Below are 19,816 nucleotides of genomic sequence, written 5' to 3'. Positions count from 1 at the left end.
ATGCCCACTACACTCCTCCAAAGTGTTTCAGTAAGTAACCTATGAAGAACTAATGGTTCTTCATTAAAAGAATCATTCTTTATTAAAGAATGATTATAAAAGAATCCTTCTTTATTAAAAACCATAAACATGGTTCAGTCTTTAAACTTACTAATAGACACTGGACATCCTTCACTTTCTTCATCTTCCTCTTGATCGGAAACATCAGCTCTTACATTTCTGGGATCTTTGTCACCATATACCTCAGATGTCTGAGTATGCTTAACTGTTTCAGTCTCATCTTTGTCCTGGCAACAAATAATTTAAGAAATTAATTCCTTAAAGAAAGTTCCTTATAAAAAAGGCATATACAAAGCCCATCATAAAAATAATGGTCCTCACGTAATAAAAATACAAAGTATTATTTCTGACAGTCTAGCTTTATTTTTAAATGACAAAGACAAATATTTGATGATATACTTTGTTCTCAAAGTATTAAAAGCTGCTAATATTATTTTGTGTTTTGTTCCAAAAGCATTATCTATAGGCACAAATTAATTATCACATACTTTGTCTTCATCATCAATCTCTCCAGCAGTTGAGCCATGATCTCCTTCAAGAATCCTTTTGGCCTATTAGCAAATTAATTGAACAGAACTCAGCAAAAATATTCAGGTAATTCCAATTTTCCCAACCTCAGTAAATGGTACTTCATTCATCCTGATGTACAAACCAGTAAATTAAGAACCAGCATTTGCTTCCTATTATCCATATCTAACCCACTGGAATGCCTTAGTGACTCAATTATCAAAATTTATCTGTTGCTGCAACCAATCTAAGACATTAGTTTATCATTTCTTACCAGGACAACTACAATATATTACAACTGGTCTCCCTGCTTCTATCTCCTTGATGATCCCTGTTCAATATGTATCCAGACAATTATTTTAAACTTTACATATTATGTCATTCCTCTACTTCCCACTTTCCCACGGGTTCTATGATGCTTAAAATAAAATGTCTTCACAGTAATTTCTAAGGTCTCATAAACTTGACCTAACTTTGTGATCTCATCTCCTATTATTCTTACTAATCCACTTAATATGCTTCTGCCTCCAAGGCCTTTTCTGTTCTCCAACAGCTTAATCCTACTTTAGCATTATATTTAGTTTTCTATACATGGAAAGATCTTCCCCTTCATCTTCTTTATGAACACCTTGTCATCTTTCAAGCCTTAGCTCATATTTCACAAGCCTCAAAGAGCCTTGGGAGACTGCCTATCTAAAGTAGACTGAAAGGAGACTTCCTTCCAATAATTTAACATAGTGTCATGCTGTTTTATTCTCAAGTTCTTTACAATGCTGAAATTAATTTATGTCTAGAATTTAAAAATGAAAGTGAAAGTAGACAGCTTGACTTTGTCCACTGTAAGAATATATGTGGGTCTTAACCTGCTTTCTCTCTCATAATCACAAGGTCAAGAAAAGGGTGCAGATCTAGGGAAAAAGCCTCATGTTGCAGAGGAACAAATTCATCTAACTTCACATGTGACCAAGATTAATTTGACAGAGTAGAAGAAACTACAGGTATGTGAAATAAAGCCCTAACCAATAAACAAGCATGTGTATTGCCTAAGAATGACCTCTAGGTGATATATATTCTTGGATACTCTATGGGGATTGGTAATAGCCATGGCAGGTAGCTGGCCAAGAACTGAATCCCAGTTCTCCTCTCCTCTTTGGAGATCTAAGGAAGTGATAATAAAGTGAATTGCGTATCTGACAGTATACAGTTAGCATCAATTCCTATGTGTGATTCCTGATCTTTAGCCACTGCAGTCATTCCTAAAGAGTCAATAGATGGCTTACGTACGGATTTACAATCTGACTACCTGTTATTACTAAAAGTAACTACTTTTGCTGAGATCAAATATGATTTTAATTATCAATAATGATCAAGAACTATATTTACAGACTATATTTATAGTTATTACTAAAATCGAAATTAATGTTACTTACCTCTTTGGCATAAGACTGTATCACTCCAGCCGCTTCTATTTTCCTTTTGCATCTCTGTTTAACAGTTATACTATTACTATCCAAATCTTGCATGAGCTTAAAGAAAGCTAATTCGTTAAATAACACTTCGGATATCTCCACAAGAAGATCTTCTCCACAGTCTTTCAGTTTTCTGCCTGCAAATTTTGCTAGTGAATCCTATTCAATGACAAACCAAATAATTTCAAGATCACAGCAAATTTCAATTGTAAATAGGACAATACAGATGAGTAAGATTAAATTATAATGCCTAGAAAAACTAGAAATTAATGTCTAAAATTACTAAGGAAAGGACAGTATTATTTAAGAGTACTGCTATATTATTAAGTGAATAATCTTGCTGGGAATATATGCAGAGGAAGAAAAGAACATCTAGTCATCTGTAAATTTAGTTCTTACTTAACATAATTCCTGGGCACAACAGGATTCCTAATTCCCCCAAATTCCCAAACAGTGTAAACAAGGAACACATAAACACTTAATAAGTCACTAAACACTGTGAGAGAAAAATACAAATCTTCCCACATATAAATATTATTGAGTTGTATCAGTCCTTATAACTTAACTTTTCCTTCAGAGTAAGTTTTAAAGTAAAACTTTAGTTCTATGTAAGTTAAAATACAGCATCATCATGTGAACAAGTTTGGTGCATTCTACAGTTTTTTATTAAAGCTATTTCCCTTATTCTTTGTTCTAAGACATGGGTTGCGCTATTTAGAAAATATGTGAACTGTGATATTCAGTATCCCATTACTCCCCACCCAAAACTCTATTTTGATCATAGAAAGTATGTACATATGCTGAGTGTCTTATGAAAATTCTAGAACAGGTTTTAGAAGGAAAAGTAGAAGACAGTAATTTAAGCTCTAGCTCATGAAAAAAACTTTCATATTCTAGGCAATATTTAACATAAATTAATGTTTATTCTGTATGTATACTGCCCCTGTGTAAAAAATCAGCAATGAAGTAAAAGCAGTCAAAGTTTCTTAGATTTAGGGAAAAACTAAAATAGTTATTTCTTCCTGTAAGAATAAGCTAGCTAAAAAATACATTTATCTCCAAGTAATCTTAAATACTTAGTAATAGTTCAGACATTGTTGTAAGAATATCTTCTCTATAGTCTTTCAGTTTCCTGGTAGCAAATTTTGCCAATGAATCCTATTTAAAGGATTCCTATAATGTACAAAACCACTGATACTTTATATTCCTTATAAATCATATACTGGCACTATTAAATAGAGCCTGAATAATTTTGAGACTATTACTGAACTTATACTTTAGTCTTAATACTAACAAAATGAAAAATAATAATGATTAAAATGCACATCTAGCCTAGGGTTTTAAAGTATTTAATACATTAATAATGCTATATCTAAAACCAGTTTAAACTCAGAAATAAGAAGGCTAAATTTCATAGGAAAATTTTGCAATATGAAATGAAAATGTATTGCCTAACTTGGGGTAAGAATACTCATCACTAAACTATCTCAATGGGAAAATATTCAGATGAATACAATGCTAAAGATGTCTGTTATGTGAAATAAATAAGGTATCCTTAATTAACCAGGGTTTTTCAACTTGGGCACTATTGACATTTAGGGCTGCACAATTGTTGTAAGGAACACTATAGGGTATCTAGCAGCAATACTTGGGCTCTCTCTACCTGGTATCTACACCTCCCTTTTCTCTTCCTATCTCCCTCTTACTTTACTTGTTATGACAAACAAAATGTCTTCAAACACTACTGAATGTCTTCTAGGAGGCAAAAGTCTCCCTTGGTTCTCTGGTTGAGAACCACTGCCTTGATATAATTTAAAGTTATAGCTACACCTAAATATAAACTAGTCATTACTAGATGCTGGGCTATGCGGGAGGGGGGCATAAAGCAGATCAGGTAACAGGCACAAAAACACAGTTACATAGAAGGAATAAGTTCTGGTGTTCTGCAGCACAGTGGGATGACTAAAGTTCACAGTAACCTATTATACTTTATAAAGATACAGTAAAAAGGGCTTCAAAAACACAAAGAAATGGTAAGGAGAGGGAAATGCTAATTATCCTGATTTGATCAGTGGATATTCTATGCATGTGTTGAAGTATCACACTGCATCTTATTAGTTAACTGTAATTAATACACATTGATAAATTTTGAAAAGTTACTATTATACCCTAAAAGTTTTTACAACTGATAGCTAGTTTCTGGTTTTAAAATTTCCCAGATTAGCAAAAAGTTACTTTAGAAAAAGTCATAGAACACCTATACATTTCAGACTTGGGAAGAAGAAAAACCAAAACAATAAAGTTTTATTATAGCTGGGACAGGTCTCAGAGATGATTAAATGAAAACACAGCAGGTCCTACCATAATTTTTAATTAAATAAAGGAGTAATTTACAAAGTATTAAAATGTCAGTCAAATGGATGCCTGAATAGTTTTGTAATGCCAGAAAAGGCAAAAAAGTAAATAAAAGTCCTAGCCAGATGATACATACTGGTAAAGCATAAAAGTATAAACTGTTACCTGTAATATACTTCCAAGTTGTTTGTGAAAGAACTTTACAAACTCTTTGCTCTCATCATTTTGCTGGGTAAGGGTCAAAACCATGCGTCTTACTGAAGTGAGAAGTTGAGAAGAGCATATTTCATCCATGTGCTCCTAAGAAAAATCCTAGTGGTTAGGATATAAACTTCAATATTGTTTTAAAAAACAGCAATCCCCATAAAATAAACTCATTTCTCTTGCATGTATCCTTCTCGATTTTTCAATCTTCAGATAAATATTTGGAAGATTCAGGTATAACAACAGCAAAATGCCCACCCTATACACATTGAGAGGACTGGCAATTTTGACCTCCCATACCAGATGAGGATCAGAAAAAAAAATTGGCTTTACTCAACACTTTTCATCACTTCCTTTCAATATTAAGTAAAACTATCCATGTTATAGCTTCAACTTGCCTGTGCTCTTGTTTGCAGTTTGATTACTTTCAACTACACTTACAACCCTATTTATTTCTATCCGAGTTCTTCTCTATTACCTTCTAACTCAAGGTTCGAATGTCTTCATATGACTGACATCTTGTGCATTCTAGGATGTTTAAGAACACCCAGGCCCCTACCCACTACACGCTAATAACACCCCCATCAATCCCTATCTCTGAATTTAACAAGCCACTTCAGCAAGTCTCTTAATTGTCCTTTCAAAGCATGTATAATTATACAATAATCCTTAACTGTGGCTAACTTTCTGGGATGAGTTTAGAAAACAACTATATCAAGTAATCTCAAGATTCTTACCTCTTTTCTGCTATTAAATTCACTTAAGCAGGTCCTATAACCTTTGCTCAGGTCAGATTTTTTCCCCCCTCTAAATAAATCTGTAAATGAGGTGGCCAAATTAGATAATGGCTAAGGCTGACCTAAGCTCATTATAAAAAAGTTCATGTGTTAAGGCAGGCAATAAAAAATAAAAGACAACAGTTCCTGTCTTCAAATGGTCAAATACTTATAAAGGGAGAAAATAGGTAAATAATCCCTATAAGCTCTGTGCTGTCTGACAGACATTTTTTGTTGTTGTTTTGGTTTGAGCCCAGGCTGGTCTGGAACTTATAGTTGTGTACCACCATGCCAGGCTAGACAGCATATTTATACTCTCTTATTTTAGCCTATACTTCCATCTGAGTATGTAAACTCCACGACAGCAAAGGGCTTGAATTATTTATTGCTATGCCCACAAAATCTGACATAAAGTAGGCATTCTATAAACAAATTTTTCTTTCTTTGGTGGGGGTTTGAACACCAAGTCTCATGATTGTAAGGCAAGTGCTCTACCACTTAAGCCATACCCTCAGCCCAAAAGGGAAATGTCATTTACTATGATGTATTTTTTTTTTTTTTTGGCGTTCTGGGGTTTGAATTTGTGATTGCTAAGTAGGCACTCTGTCACTTGAATAAATAATGAATACTGTGTAACCCCTACAATATGTAATAGAAAAATAACAGCATTGAAAAATGCTTACGATATAATAAATGAAAAAAGCAGAATGTATATATGCATACACAAAATGCTGGTAGAGCTATCCTTGTAACAAAATTATGGGTGATTTTATAGTTTTTCTCCTTTGTTTATTTGTATTTTCAAGATTTACTACAATGAAGTCTTTCATATGAATTAAATACGGAAAGCTGATTTATTAGAAAAATAATTGTTTACCTTTAAAAAAGGAATGACTTCTTTCATAATTGCTTTAATTTGCCGGTCCAGTTGCTGAGTATCAATTCTAGGACATGGGATAGTAGAAACTTCACTTATAGGTTGTTGTGAACTATGATTTTCAATAATGGGAATTTCTATTTTTTTAAGAAAAATGATGTATTAGCAAAACAAAGCCTATGACATTATACATATGCATTTATATAACATTTTAAAGATTGTGATAATTTTATGCTAAAATAATACAAAGCAAAATCTACGTAGTTTAGCAGTGCTAATAAATGAAAGAAAGCAATAGTAGAAGTACTATTATATATCAAGTAGAGCTTTTAATTTTTTTTTTTTTTTTGACAGGGTCTCAGTATATAGCCCAGGCTGGCCTAGACAGAACTTAAAATCCTCTTGCCCCAGTTTCCTGAGTGCAGGCATATGCCACAATACTTGGCTGGCTTTTAATATTTTTATATGCAACTATGATTATTACTTCAAATAAATCTAAAAAACACACCTTCTAAATTATTAACTGTAGTGGCAACAGCACCATCTTCATCCTCAGTAACTCTGCAGGTACATCTCATATTTGAATTACTTTCGGCCTCAGTCTTCATACGTTCATATTCTTTCATTCTGGCTAATGCTTGATCTAAGTGAATCACAGTGTTACCTACATTTGGAACAGAAATATTTGTATAATATGCAAAAGCAAATCTTTTCATGTATTTATCAAAAAAAAAAAAAAACCCAACATCTGAACATAAGGAAGGAAAATTAGTTTTTTAACAAGTTCCAGACACTACAACAGTGTGCTTTGTATATTGATGTATATTGATACATCATCACAATTTATTTATTTAATTTTAAAATAACCTGACAGATCAGAGTATCCTTATACTTAAGTAACTTGCCCAAAGTTTTATAGCCAGTTAAATAAAGCAGATATTTGTACTTAGGTTATTTTACACTATGAAACTCCTATCTGTTTTACTACTTTACTATGCTACTTTACTTACACAGTTAAAAAAAAAAAAAAAAAGAGCCAAAATGTCTTACAAATACTGAGGAAAACAATACAACTTAATGGAAGCAAGTAAGAGTAAAGAAAACAATGAGATTTCCCAATTCTTCTGTGGCCACTTCTGACAAAGCTAGTGGGAAGGACTATTAGGAAAACAATCAATAAAAGAAAGAAAACAGGAGTTAAAAGCTACTCAGCAACTCATTCAGAAAAGGAGGGACAACAGAAAGGTTTGGCCACAGGGCAATTATTCTCTGTAACAGATGAGCCTAAAACAGACCCGATAGGTATTTACTCAGAAAGTATCTAGTGTTTAGAATCCTCAATAATCACAATAAGCAAAAGGAAGACCTGTGCTGATTTTGATAACAGTTAGATACCCAGAACTTTTAGGTAGTAAAGAACCATTTTTTGAACTTCTGTCCTCCATGCTATGTTCCCCAAAACACAGCAAAGTAGGTTACCATTCACCACTTCATTAGAATCTGCAGTCATAAAGATTACTTGCCCCAGGTCAAAGAATTAATAGAAAGAGTCCTGAATTTACACGGACTGACATCTTTATGTTTTTTGAACAACACACTATCTTTCTAGTTGTCTCCTCATTAATACAATTCAAAGACTGTACGAGGAGACCACCTTCAAGTCACGTGCTAAGATTAAAAAAATGTTCTGCTTACCTAGATCATCTGTTGCAAAAGGCTCAAAATTTGAAGATACAGACATGATACTAGCATTATCGGCCTCATTTTGCTCATTTACTTTACGTGTTTCTCTTTCAAAGTTCTTCTCAAAAGTTTCCTAAGTTACAGTAAAACAAACAAAATTACTATTTCTTTAAAACATTTTATAAATATTAAAGATCTAACCAGAAACTGCATAAAACTATCCAAACAAGATTCTAGGATAACCAAAGTTATGAAAGGCTGAAAAGAGTCACAGAAAACAGTAAACTCTTAAGTAAACTTGCAGAACATTTGTCATTATGTGTATTAAAATATGCAAAGCCAGCCACTCATTAAAGATTCTGAAGTGACAGTTAACATTTTATTTTTACATCTTCCTTGACATTCTCTCCAAACCCTTACTATACCATTGCTCTGTAACAGAAAAAAAAACATGACAGCATCATTCATAATTGTTAAAAATTACATTTTATTGAAATATTATTTGCACACAACGCACTCATTTTAAGTGAACAGAATGATGAGTTTTGACAAATGTATACATTCATGTAATCAGCGTCTCTAAAGATAAAGACCATTTCCCATCAATCCTTTCCATCAAGAGTAAAAATTCAGAAAGTTCTCAGTAATTCTAAGGAAATTACTCTGATCTAAACATCAGATCTTGTGTGTGTGTGTGTTTTCTCCTAGATACTGATCTTTGTAAGTTTTAAATATCACCACTGCAGAAATTCCTACTGCAAAGTGATACTCTACATCTGCATGAACAATGGCTGCTGAATAGCTGCTGCTGCTGCTGAAGTGCCATTGATAAACATTAAGTTGCACTTAGTACTGATGTAAGCTTTGGCAGAAAAATAAAAGATTTACTTATTTAAAGGTTAATACTAGGCAAGTAGTACACTATCTTTAAATTTTATTTAACTTTAAAACTTAAGTTAATTTTATCCTAAATTGTAGTCAGATTTTCAAAATCTGCTATTTATGGTGCAGATCAATGTGCTCAAATATTTTAAAGGAAGACAAAGTAATGTTGCTTATGTGAAACTTAAGATAATAAGGGGAGGAGGCACTGGAGATAAGGGTACAAAAGTTCTTAGAGAGACTTTTTATTCTCTCACAACTTATTTCAATACCCAAGAAAACCTTAATATAACCTAACATAACAGTCCTAAATAGTTTTTTAAAATACATATATGTGTATATACATATATATATACACACACATATATATAAAACTAGACTACTTTTCATCTCCCACAAAAGAGTAAAAATTTTCAATTAACTGTAATGACAATTTATCAAAGGCAGCAAGCACTTCCTAATTTATACTTGGCATTATGAAGTCAATTAAAACTATGTTGTTTTTAGTCACAGATTTGATTCAAAGTAGTATAGGAACTGGAGTCAGGTGGAAAATAATTTAAAGCAAAAAAGATGAGCTGCGGAAGTATTGTTTTCAACCTGAGTTCAAGAGTAAAAATTCAGAAAGTTCCAATAACTTTAAGGAAATTACTCCATCTGAAGAGAAAAAAAATGATCTTTTGGAACATCTTCTCAGAAAACATTGTGATATTATTCTAACTCTTCACCTCAAAGCAGCTATCTGCTAATCAATTAATTCTTACCCAGGAATCTCCAGGTAATACAGTTGTTACCAAAAAGAGTATGCTTCCTGTCCTAGGACCATATATAATCATTTACGATAGAATCAAGGTCCGAACCTTTAAATAGTCAGCACATTATCTTCTCAGAATTCTAGCAGTTCTGTCATTCAGTTGTTCAATCAACTTGTACGAGTACTATTTGGAGGGCATAATTTACTAAATTTATACCATTCTCCTTACCACTCTTCATTTTTTTACTTTATTAAAAAAAATTTCTCCAAGTTTTCTTTTGTCCACACTTCACTTTTACCCAAAGGTCTTATTTATCTTGAACATATTTTATTTAAGAGCTCTTACTGTGATCTGTTTGGTCTCCTTAATGTTTTGAAGGAACACAACATTTATTAAATGTCTGGTAAGAGTCAGCCCCTACATTGTGCAAAGGAGATATAAATGTGGCTATTTTTGGTCTTGCAATATATCATTTACACATAATTTTGTTGTTTGTTTGTATATTTTGGTTGTTTTATACTTCACCCTCAAAATAAAATAATGCATTACATCTTTTTTGAAAAGGTAGAAATCAAATATATTAGGCGTATCCACAATTTGATATAACCTATTTAACTTTTATTTGCTGTATACTGAAATTATGTCTACATTTTTACTAATCATCATTCACTTACATCATCAGTAGTTGCAAGGCTTTCACTGGGAGTAAGTTCTGAGTTTGATGCTATCCAAGTGCCAGAGTTCACTGACTTTACATTTTCTCCTTCTTTTTCATCACTTTCAGAAATATGTCTGGATACTATGTCCTAAATAAGGAAACAAGATACTTATATAAGACATATACTTAATTCCAAATTCATGTTACAAATTTAAAAACAGAAGCAGATAGAAGAACAAAATACAGTACTTCTCACCTGTAAGGTTAAATGTGAAGAAAAAATAACATTAAAGAAAAAAACATCACATTTGAGAGAAAGAAAAAAACAAGAGGACTGGCAGAGTGGCTCAGGTGGTAGAATGCCTGCCTAGCAACGTGAGGACCTGAGTTCAAACTCCATGCCACCAAAAATTAAAACAGAAAAAAAAAGGTTTTAAAGAAAAAAACATGAAAATATTGTTCAAAAATACTATCTAAAAGCTACTTAAGATATAGAAGTTTTAAATAAAATGTTGAGGAAAAAACAAAAATACATATGAAACAAAGACATACATTAGTCTAACAAAGTAACCAGATAAAACCATGGTGATACTACGGTAGAAAAAAGAATGTTGGTTATTGGATACCTGCAATGCATATAAAGCCCTCTGTCTCAAGTAGTCTGTATTAAGCAGCTGAAGCTCATGGAAGAGTTCAATAAGGAAATGTGGGCGAGACTCATTTTGAGAAATTAATGTAGCTACTTCAGAATAAATAGTATCCCTCAAAGCTTCAAACATGGAAAAATCACTCCCAGTTTCTGGAAGATAAAAAAGATTAGGACAATAACACTGATAAAATATCTTCATGACAATTTCTAATAATCCGCATTGTTACTCTAAGCTTTAAATTACTTAAAATTCAGAACACAATTCTATTCCAGGGCTTTTAAAGAAAAAAATACTGAAAAAATTTTACACACATCATGGGAATAATCAGTGAAAACCCATCAGCAGCTGACCGAAATAAGTTCAAATAAATTTTCTTGTTTTTGCTAATATGAACTTAATAGCACAAAAAGGGAATTACAGGGCTAGGGTAACAACAAGATGGTAAAAGCACCTGCACAGCAAGTGTGAAGCTCTGAGTTCAAATCTCAGTACCACAAAGGGGGAAAAAAAGGAAATCTTGTTTATTGATACTGAGATTAAAAGTGAATTCTGCTGATATTCTATCTAATTAAGGCCACTAATTCTCAAATCTACAATTCAGAGAAGTTCTGTGTTAATAAATAATAATACATCACAATAACTTAATAGGTCAATTCCACTGGTCATATATATATTTGGTACAAAATTAAGAGCAAAAAATGACCCAACTTGGGAGTTTTCATTTTCACGGACTCTCCTTATCATTCTATCATTTAGCTATTAATTCTGCTATATGCATTTGTTAATAATACAGAATGATTACACTTGAATGTATGTAGTTACACTTCTTTTCTTTTTTTCCTTGGTGGGGGAAGACACTGTGGATCAAATTCAGGGCCTCACACAAATGAGAGCAGGCACTCTACCTCTTGAGCCACATTTCTAGCCTCACACTCTTTAACAGCACAAATTAGGACCTATTCCTAATTTGAATTCTCTCTGAAAGATAAAAATCTTCAAGTGGTTCTTCTAGTTATGAAATTCTGTAAATTTTCTAGGACGGCAGAACTGAAAGTATCCAGTTAAATATTCAAGTTCTGCAAAAATCAAGGGTAAGCTTCTAAGAAAGAAAATGCTGAGTGTTTAAATATATTGTGCTTTCAAAAAGTACACAAAGAGCATAAAGATTTAACTCATTTCTGTGAGAGGGGTAAGAAAACACCAAAGGAAGGTGCTCTAATGGAAAAACTTTGCACTAATTAGTGAAGTATTGTTACATTTTCAGGTCTCAAACTTCCACAAGCAAAAAGCAAGAATAATGAAAAACATTTAACTTTACTATCTTTCCTCAAGACAATTATGCATATAAAATGAAGTGATAAAGGATTTTTTGTTTTCAATTGTTCAAATGTGATATAGTATTATAAAACTAACGGTTAGTATAAGAAGGAACCAAAACTTATCTCTCTGTAAGAAATCTCTATTTATAGAAAAAATCTAGATCAGAAGATATGATTTGATATGCAAACTTTCAATTTCTATTATTATAATGTAACTTGATTTTTAAAGTGTTTGTTTCGAAGCTGTAAAAACAGATATATTTAATGTCTTCTTTATTAGCCCTGTGTGTGATAAAATTTTTACTCTAAATTATTTATCATTAAAAATCAAAATTATTCCTAGTTAATGGTTTTTGCTAATCACAACTTTCAGCTCTCCCTTTTGCAGACAAGAGATGAAAAGATTTTAATTAACTTTTGCTAGAAAAACCCCTAATCTCAGTCAGGGTTCTCTGATCCAGTCTTGATTTTGTATTATTTCAAGAGTTCTTTGCATTGGAATTACCATTGATATATTCAGCTTCCTCAGTTCTTGTTTTCCATTCTTTAGAGTCTCCTAAAGGTTCTACCCGGCTTTTATTTTTAGGAGTTAAAGAATTTTTAAAATTCTGAATCATATAGAACCATGTTTAACAATAGTATTTTGGAGACCAAAACAACATTTTAGAAAAATTTTTAAACATTTTTAAACATTTTTAAAAATTTTCTATAATCTTTATTTTTCATAGTTTTTGCATGTTTATAATTGTTCTTATTTGATGTTTTTTAAGTAGATATTGACTGGCAATGAAAAATAAGTAACTATGGGATGAAAATACCTACATCTGTTTCAGAAAACATTTATGTTTTTAAATATTTAAGAAATGTAAAATAAACAACTTTCAAATTCTAAGTTATAAAAAGTTTCTATTGCCTTTACAAATGTGTTGGTTAGGTTTCATACACTTACAGCAAAACAAAAAACCAAAAAAGCTTATTTTGTCAACATAAATTATAAATGAAAAGCTTCAGAATTTTATCAGTATGAACTTTTTCATTTTTATAACTCACATACGTATATATACTAAGCTAACTAAAAATATCAAAACAATATAGGATTTTAGGACCAATGGGGAAAAAATTAACAAAAGTGGACACCAAAACTACGCATATTGTTACCTGGCGCTTCACTGCATGCATTTCTGTTAGACTGCTGTAGTATTCTCCTAGCATGTGCTGTAGGAAAGGGCAGACATAAGGATGAACATAAAATGTGTATGAGTAGTAAAGACAGGGTCTATAATATGAAAAAGTGAGTGAAAAAAAGAAGCAAATTTTTAAAAGGTTGCCTAAAGTGAAATGTTATCTTTCATAAGGTATGTTTTATGTTCTATTTAAAAGTAATCTCATAAGGAACAATCTCAAAAGGCTTACTATAAACTTACATTACTATGACTGATGATGACTATCATAAGTGTCTGTCATTTATTTTACGAGCACAGATATCAAGGTGAACATACTTTGACTCCCGTGGGAGAAAAGAACTGCATAATTTAGTACTATCAGTAATATATGTTGCACTCTTAATCACATATTTAAGTAAAGCAACAACAAACATTAATACACGATATAGGGAATTTTAGGGTAATGGTTAAAATGAAAAATACATCTGTGAATGAATAGTGTATTTATACTACTCAAAACATTAAGTCACCAAAATTCAATCATTATAGTTTTTTGAAGTGACAGTGAATAAGGTCGAAAATACTATGACCATCAATTATTTAAGTAACGATGCCTTTCAATTTAGTGCCCTTCCCCAACCTCCGGGTAATGTTTCTCTTTGATGATATCACAGTTTAGTAAAGATAATTAAAGAAAAAGGTTATAAAAATTTCCTAAAATTTTGAGTCCAAAAATAATAGAACTGTTATTTTTACCAAAAGGATTCTGGACTGTTAGTTTAAAGTTCAGCACTACTATTTCCTAGCAATATGAGTTTCAGGAAGTTATCTTAAAATAAAAGCATATGTGATATTTCTAATTACCAAAGTTAACAAGTATTCACTACAAAAGTTTTTAGAAAATATAGATGTGTTTAATGATCATAAAACCACTATTAATATTTTGACACATTTTTTCTGGTCTTTTTTATTCATGTTTCATTTACAAATAACTAGAATCATACCATTCAGACAGTACTAAATGCTCATTTTTTTCTCTATTTATGTTTCTACTGGATGGATTCCAATAAGAACAGATACTAGGTGAAGGACATGACTTTGAAGCTTTCCAGAAAAATTTTACCCATTTATACTATCAGCCCTTTAAAAGTGCTGGGGAAGCACTGACGAATGGATTAAGAAAATGTGGTATCTATACACAATGGAATTTTATGCAGCCATGAAGAAGAACGAAATGTTATCATTCGCTGGTAAATGGATGGAATTGGAGAACATCATTCTGAGTGAGGTTAGCCTGGCTCAAAAGACCAAAAATCGTATGTTCTCCCTCATATGTGGACATTAGATCAAGGGCAAACACAACAAGGGGATTGGACTATGAGCACATGATAAAAGCGAGAACACACAAGGGAGGGGTGAGGATAGGTAAGACACCTAAAAAACTAGCTAGCATTTGTTGCCCTTAACGCAGAGAAACTAAAGCAGATACCTTAAAGCAACTGAGGCCAATAGGAAAAGGGGACCAGGAACTAGAGAAAAGGTTAGATCAAAAAGAATTAACCTAGAAGGTAACACCCACACACAGGAAATCAATGTGAGTCAATGCCCTGTATAGCTATCCTTATCTCAACCAGCAAAACCCCTTGTTCCTTCCTATTATTGCTTATACTCTCTCTACAACAAAATTAGAGATAAGGGCAAAATAGTTTCTGCTGGGTATTGAGGGGGGGGAGCGGGAGGGGGTGGAGTGGGTGGTAAGGGAGGGTGTGGGGGCAGGGGGGAGAAATGAACCAAGCCTTGTATGCACATATGAATAATAAAAGAAAAATGAAAAAAAAAAAAAAAAAAAAAAAAAGTGCTGGGGAAAAAAGTAAGATACCTGCTTCCCTCTCTCTGATTCCTCATCTGAAAAATGGAAATAAACCCAATGCAGCATTGAGGCTAAAATGCTATGTAATTCTGTAAATAATAAAGTAACCTTGAAAATTCATAAATAAAGCATGATACAAATGGTAGTTGATATTATCATGTTTACCAAAGGTTTAAAGACAAATGAGACTATAAGTCTGTATTTACTGAGCCTTGAGTCCCTTTCCATATGATATATACTTTATAAATCAGGAACGTGCCAGTGCTTAGTTAAACTAAAATGATGGCAAATACATTCATTCAGTAAGTTATATTACCTACCACATTATCAGAGAGCCTACCACATATCAGGTATTACACTGACATTTAAGACAAAAATGAGAAAGTATTACCTGCTGCCAAGGATCTCAAAAGGGTGACACACACACTTAAATAAATACTATACAATGTGATTCAGGTAACAAAATAGGTTTGTGCAGGCTCCAAGAAAAACAAAATAAAGGGAAAGCTATCCCAACTTGATTTCAGTACAACTTCCAGGTTCCATAAAGTGAGTGTCTGGCAGTGAAAAGGGCTTATAAAGGACTTGAGGCAAAAAAGGTAACTGGTGAGGTTAGAAACAACATGATAAGCCACAAGAAAGCTCCAGTTCAGTGTCACTAAAAGAATGAAGTTCTGGGCATGAGATGGTGAGAAATGAGTCTGGAAAGGCAAGAAGAAACCAATTCCTGATGGCTGTCTACATTAAATTAAGGGATCCAAACCTTACCTAGCAGGTATGTTGAAACCTGAGTTGTAAGCAGGGAGTATAATTTCATACCAAATTCTTTAGATAATAGATTTTCTGAATTTCAAATGAGCACAGCTTTAATGTCAACTATTCTTTGTTTAAAAAGAATTTTATTAAGTTGTCAAAAACTAAGATCCTAACACAAAATATTTCCAGTTTACTTTTCTTGATATAAAGGAATATGTACTATAATCTCTACTATAAAAGCTTATACATGATAGAAATGTGATAGTCCAGTTTTAAAACTTGCTTTAATAGAATTTTTCAAATTCCTTAAACTGAAGCAAACTAAGGAGGGAAAAAGGGGACACAAACATACCTGAAGATATTTCTGTAGATCTACTACATTTTATTATTTTTTCCAGCTGCTCATGATTCTTTCTGCTGAATACTTTTGCTTGAATAGGCTCTTCAGCCTGGGCTGATCTGTTCCTACTTTTGCAAGGTTCACATGTGCTAGATATACTAGCACTTTCATATCCTTGAATTAAAAAAAAAAAAAAGTGTCAGCTTTTATTAGTTGCAACTAACTCAAATTGAAAGAGAAATTGATTTCCATAGTGAAATAGTACAAGTAACTCAGTTAAAAACATTATGAAGCCCAATATAAGCAGAATACAAAACAATAAATAATGCATTTGGAGATACATTTGCAGTAACCTTAAGAATAAGGTAACAATTATGAACTCTAACAGTTTCACTATACTTTGACAGTCACCTTAAAAAGTACACCCCAATTCGAAGTAGAGTATAAGGAAGACCTTACATAAGATCCAAATTCTCTACCAGAATCAAAGTTAACAATTATTCACTGTTGGGAAATACAAGAATCACATCCAGTCCTCACAAATACACATAATACAGAGAAGAGTAATGGGCATTAGTCAAATATGCTCACCTTTCTTAACAAACCTTTTGTGTGAAAATGATTTGGTTTAAAAGGTCTTACCACCCAGAGGTCATACATACATGCTATTGAATTTTCCTTCTGAAGTTTTCAAATTTTGTATTAATTTTGCTCTATGGTACAAGGTAGGAATTCAACTTCTTTTGTTCTACATGAATAGATTCTTACATATTTATCCTTCTACATAAGCTATGAGAATTTTTTTCAATTTCAAAACCACTCAATTGGGGGAATGCAATATGGAATCAAATTAAAAATATTTAATTTGGAGAGGACAGGTAACTTAATAATTTTATATATTTCTACCTTGGGCTGTCTGTTTATATATATAAAACAACCACTGTAGAAAAAAAAGCAGGTAATATTCAGTTCCTTCTTTTTCTAGTATTTATTCCAATTTTTTTCTAGTCATAATGCTTTCCAAATAATGCTGAACAAAGGTGCTTATAATAGATTTTGGCTAACAGCCTTTATTATATTTAAATAACTGTTTTCTTATATCTAACTAGTTTTCAATAGGAATGATCTTCAATTTTATCTAATCTACCACTATGATTTCTGTCCTTTTAATCTAATAAATTATGTTCACAGATTTCCTGGTAGCAAATCATGACATTTCTAAAATTAATCCTAATGACAACTGGCTAATATTCCTTTGATACACTGGCAGATTCAATTTACTAACATTTTATTATGTGTATATTATAAGACTGGTCTACTGCTTTCTTTACTAAAATGCTACCTTTCCTCTTTATATACCATTACATAAAAAGTACTATTCTGAGTATATTGTTTCTATAATTTTCCTCAAGTAGGATACACCAGTATATTCTTTTTATCCTGACAAATAAGGGTTCTCTTTGATGAGTACAGGATTCTTGAGTTGTCACCTGCCCCACCTTTTTTCTTCAGACTGGATCAGCCCAGGGCAGCCTTGAATTCTGTGATCCTCCTTTCTTGGCCTCCTGAGTGCAGGGATTACAGGGGCTTATAGTCCTTTACTGACTGTATATGAGTTAACGTTCTTTGGAAAGTAAGACTGCTTGATGTCAGTTTTCTGTTTATTTGTATGTATGCAACTTGTAGTTTTGTGTGGAAACCTAGGATATTTTTACGTTATCCCTGGAATTCAGGAATTTTACCAGAGTACTCATAAGTGTATGTATGTATACAGATATACTTTCTATCCAGGTTAGATGTTAAGTCTTGGCTGAAGGTGGTATTACCCTGCTACAACACATTTGCTGCTTTCTCTCCTTGACAGGTTATCATGAGATAGTTTCTTATCTCTTCTCAGGTTCTGATAAAACATTATAGACTTTTCTGTCTCATTCTTGAGGAATATTAGCAAACTAAAAAATGACTTAGTTGAAGTATAGCTCTGACTCCTCAGGGTATACCATCACTCATTTTGCAACTGTCTTCTGGTCCGTTTTGTTTCACTATTGTTCAGGTGTGGGACAAAGGAACAGGGAATTGGTACATCTGGCTACTCTATTTAAACTGTAATTAAACACCCTTTTATTACTAACTAAATCTGTTAGGCCTTGTCTTGTCTAATGCTTTATATCCACTTTACATCATTCCTTATTAGTAATAAGAATAATTAAAACCCAGAAATCAGTAAATTAACAACTAGACTCAAATTTTTAAGAAAAGAACAGGAAAGAGCTAGACTATGTTCCTACTTTTCTCTCATAATATCACCACATACAATGGGCCTGGTGAGTGCAATCAAATTATAGGTCTGATAACTGAAAAATCCAGCAGGGTGAGAAATCACCTTCAATTCATAAGGTCAAATTTGAACTGAAGTTGAAAAGATTATTACATAACTTGTAAATTCTTACCTCATATGGAATATGTATTTTTATGTATAAAGACCTTTATGGATGAAAATACATTACCATCCTTAGAAAACAATAAAGATTTAGCAGGCCACTTAAGACTACTAATGTTTAAAAACCATGTACATATATAGTTCAATTTACTAAGTTTGGGATAGTATAAATGGCTATCTCTGTCCTTGAAGACTATTTACGTATCACTATGCTGTTCTATTTATCATGTCCTTTATCCTTTCTTAATTGTTCTGATCCTGGTTTTTCCCAACTCTTGTTTTCTTTTGTGACAGGGTTTTACAGCCTGAGACCAGGCTGGTCTCAAATTTACAATCCTCCTGCCTCTACCACCAAGTGTTGGGATTACAGGTATGTACTACCACACCCAGCCTATACTTTCTTATTGCTACTAAAATTTGACATGCTTTCCAATCCACAACCCTTATCCATTCACTACTCCTTTAAATATGATAAACATCCTTATTTAAAAACAAAACAAAACAAATCTCGGCCATCCTTATCCCAAAAAGATTAACAGAAATCAGTGTTTTTGCCCAGCATTTTCAAACATCTTGTGTCTTCACATAAAATACCTGAAGTCTTGGTAAAATATTTATTTTAAAAAACGTGTACCGATTCAGGTTGACATAAGGCTCAAAAGTATGCATCTGTATTAATCTCCTAAGTGATGCCAACACTACCTTTCCATGGTTCACATTCTGAACAGCAAGGATCTCACTAACCAATCTGATTCTGCCACATGCTGACTTTGGTATATAGTGTTTCATTCTGCCATCAAGTCTTTTATCTTTGTGGAATCCTTTAAAGTAGGGCTCTCACTAACAACAAATGGCCTCAAATGCCTATTGAATAAATATGAATGCATGTTTTGGGCAGATATTTTTAAACTTAAACATGAAAGAAGAGAGCACAAAGATCAGAATGTTAATCTTTGACTTTATGTTAAAAAGTTGAGCTGTACATATATGGCATAGTAAGGGTACTTCAAAAAAGTACAAACATACCAATATTTCTAGACTTAGGTAGACAT

The 19,816-nt window shown here is 32.5% G+C and overlaps 1 protein-coding gene and 1 long non-coding RNA gene across 18 annotated transcripts in view; one reads left to right on the top strand and one right to left on the bottom strand.

The window, feature by feature from the left end:
- The window catches only part of Pcm1 (pericentriolar material 1), an 86,819-nt gene that overhangs the window by 16,237 nt on the left and 50,766 nt on the right, over positions 1-19,816 (bottom strand). For 13 of the 17 annotated variants that reach the window (XM_074054766.1, XM_074054765.1, XM_074054771.1 and 10 more), the window contains 11 exons: positions 16,337-16,498; positions 13,354-13,410; positions 10,853-11,025; positions 10,243-10,374; positions 7,944-8,064; positions 6,757-6,912; positions 6,249-6,385; positions 4,557-4,691; positions 1,998-2,195; positions 549-611; positions 152-287 (listed from right to left, as the gene is read on the bottom strand). In XM_074054766.1, the coding sequence (XP_073910867.1) occupies positions 152-287; positions 549-611; positions 1,998-2,195; positions 4,557-4,691; positions 6,249-6,385; positions 6,757-6,912; positions 7,944-8,064; positions 10,243-10,374; positions 10,853-11,025; positions 13,354-13,410; positions 16,337-16,498 (1,470 nt within the window). The remainder of the gene's footprint in view (positions 1-151; positions 288-548; positions 612-1,997; positions 2,196-4,556; positions 4,692-6,248; positions 6,386-6,756; positions 6,913-7,943; positions 8,065-10,242; positions 10,375-10,852; positions 11,026-13,353; positions 13,411-16,336; positions 16,499-19,816) is intronic. The other 4 variants (XM_074054772.1, XM_020172510.2, XM_020172512.2 and 1 more) reach the window with 1 other exon arrangement.
- LOC141416894 (uncharacterized) lies at positions 286-19,219 on the top strand. Its single transcript, XR_012441513.1, has 3 exons — positions 286-654; positions 1,456-1,565; positions 19,059-19,219. It is a non-coding gene; the product is annotated as an uncharacterized lncRNA (long non-coding RNA).

This window comes from Castor canadensis, chromosome 14 (genome assembly GCF_047511655.1).
Source record: "Castor canadensis chromosome 14, mCasCan1.hap1v2, whole genome shotgun sequence".
Classification (NCBI taxonomy): Eukaryota; Metazoa; Chordata; class Mammalia; order Rodentia; family Castoridae; genus Castor; species Castor canadensis.
The sequence above is the reverse complement of the archived record's forward strand: the minus strand, read 5'-3'. Positions and strand labels throughout refer to the sequence as shown.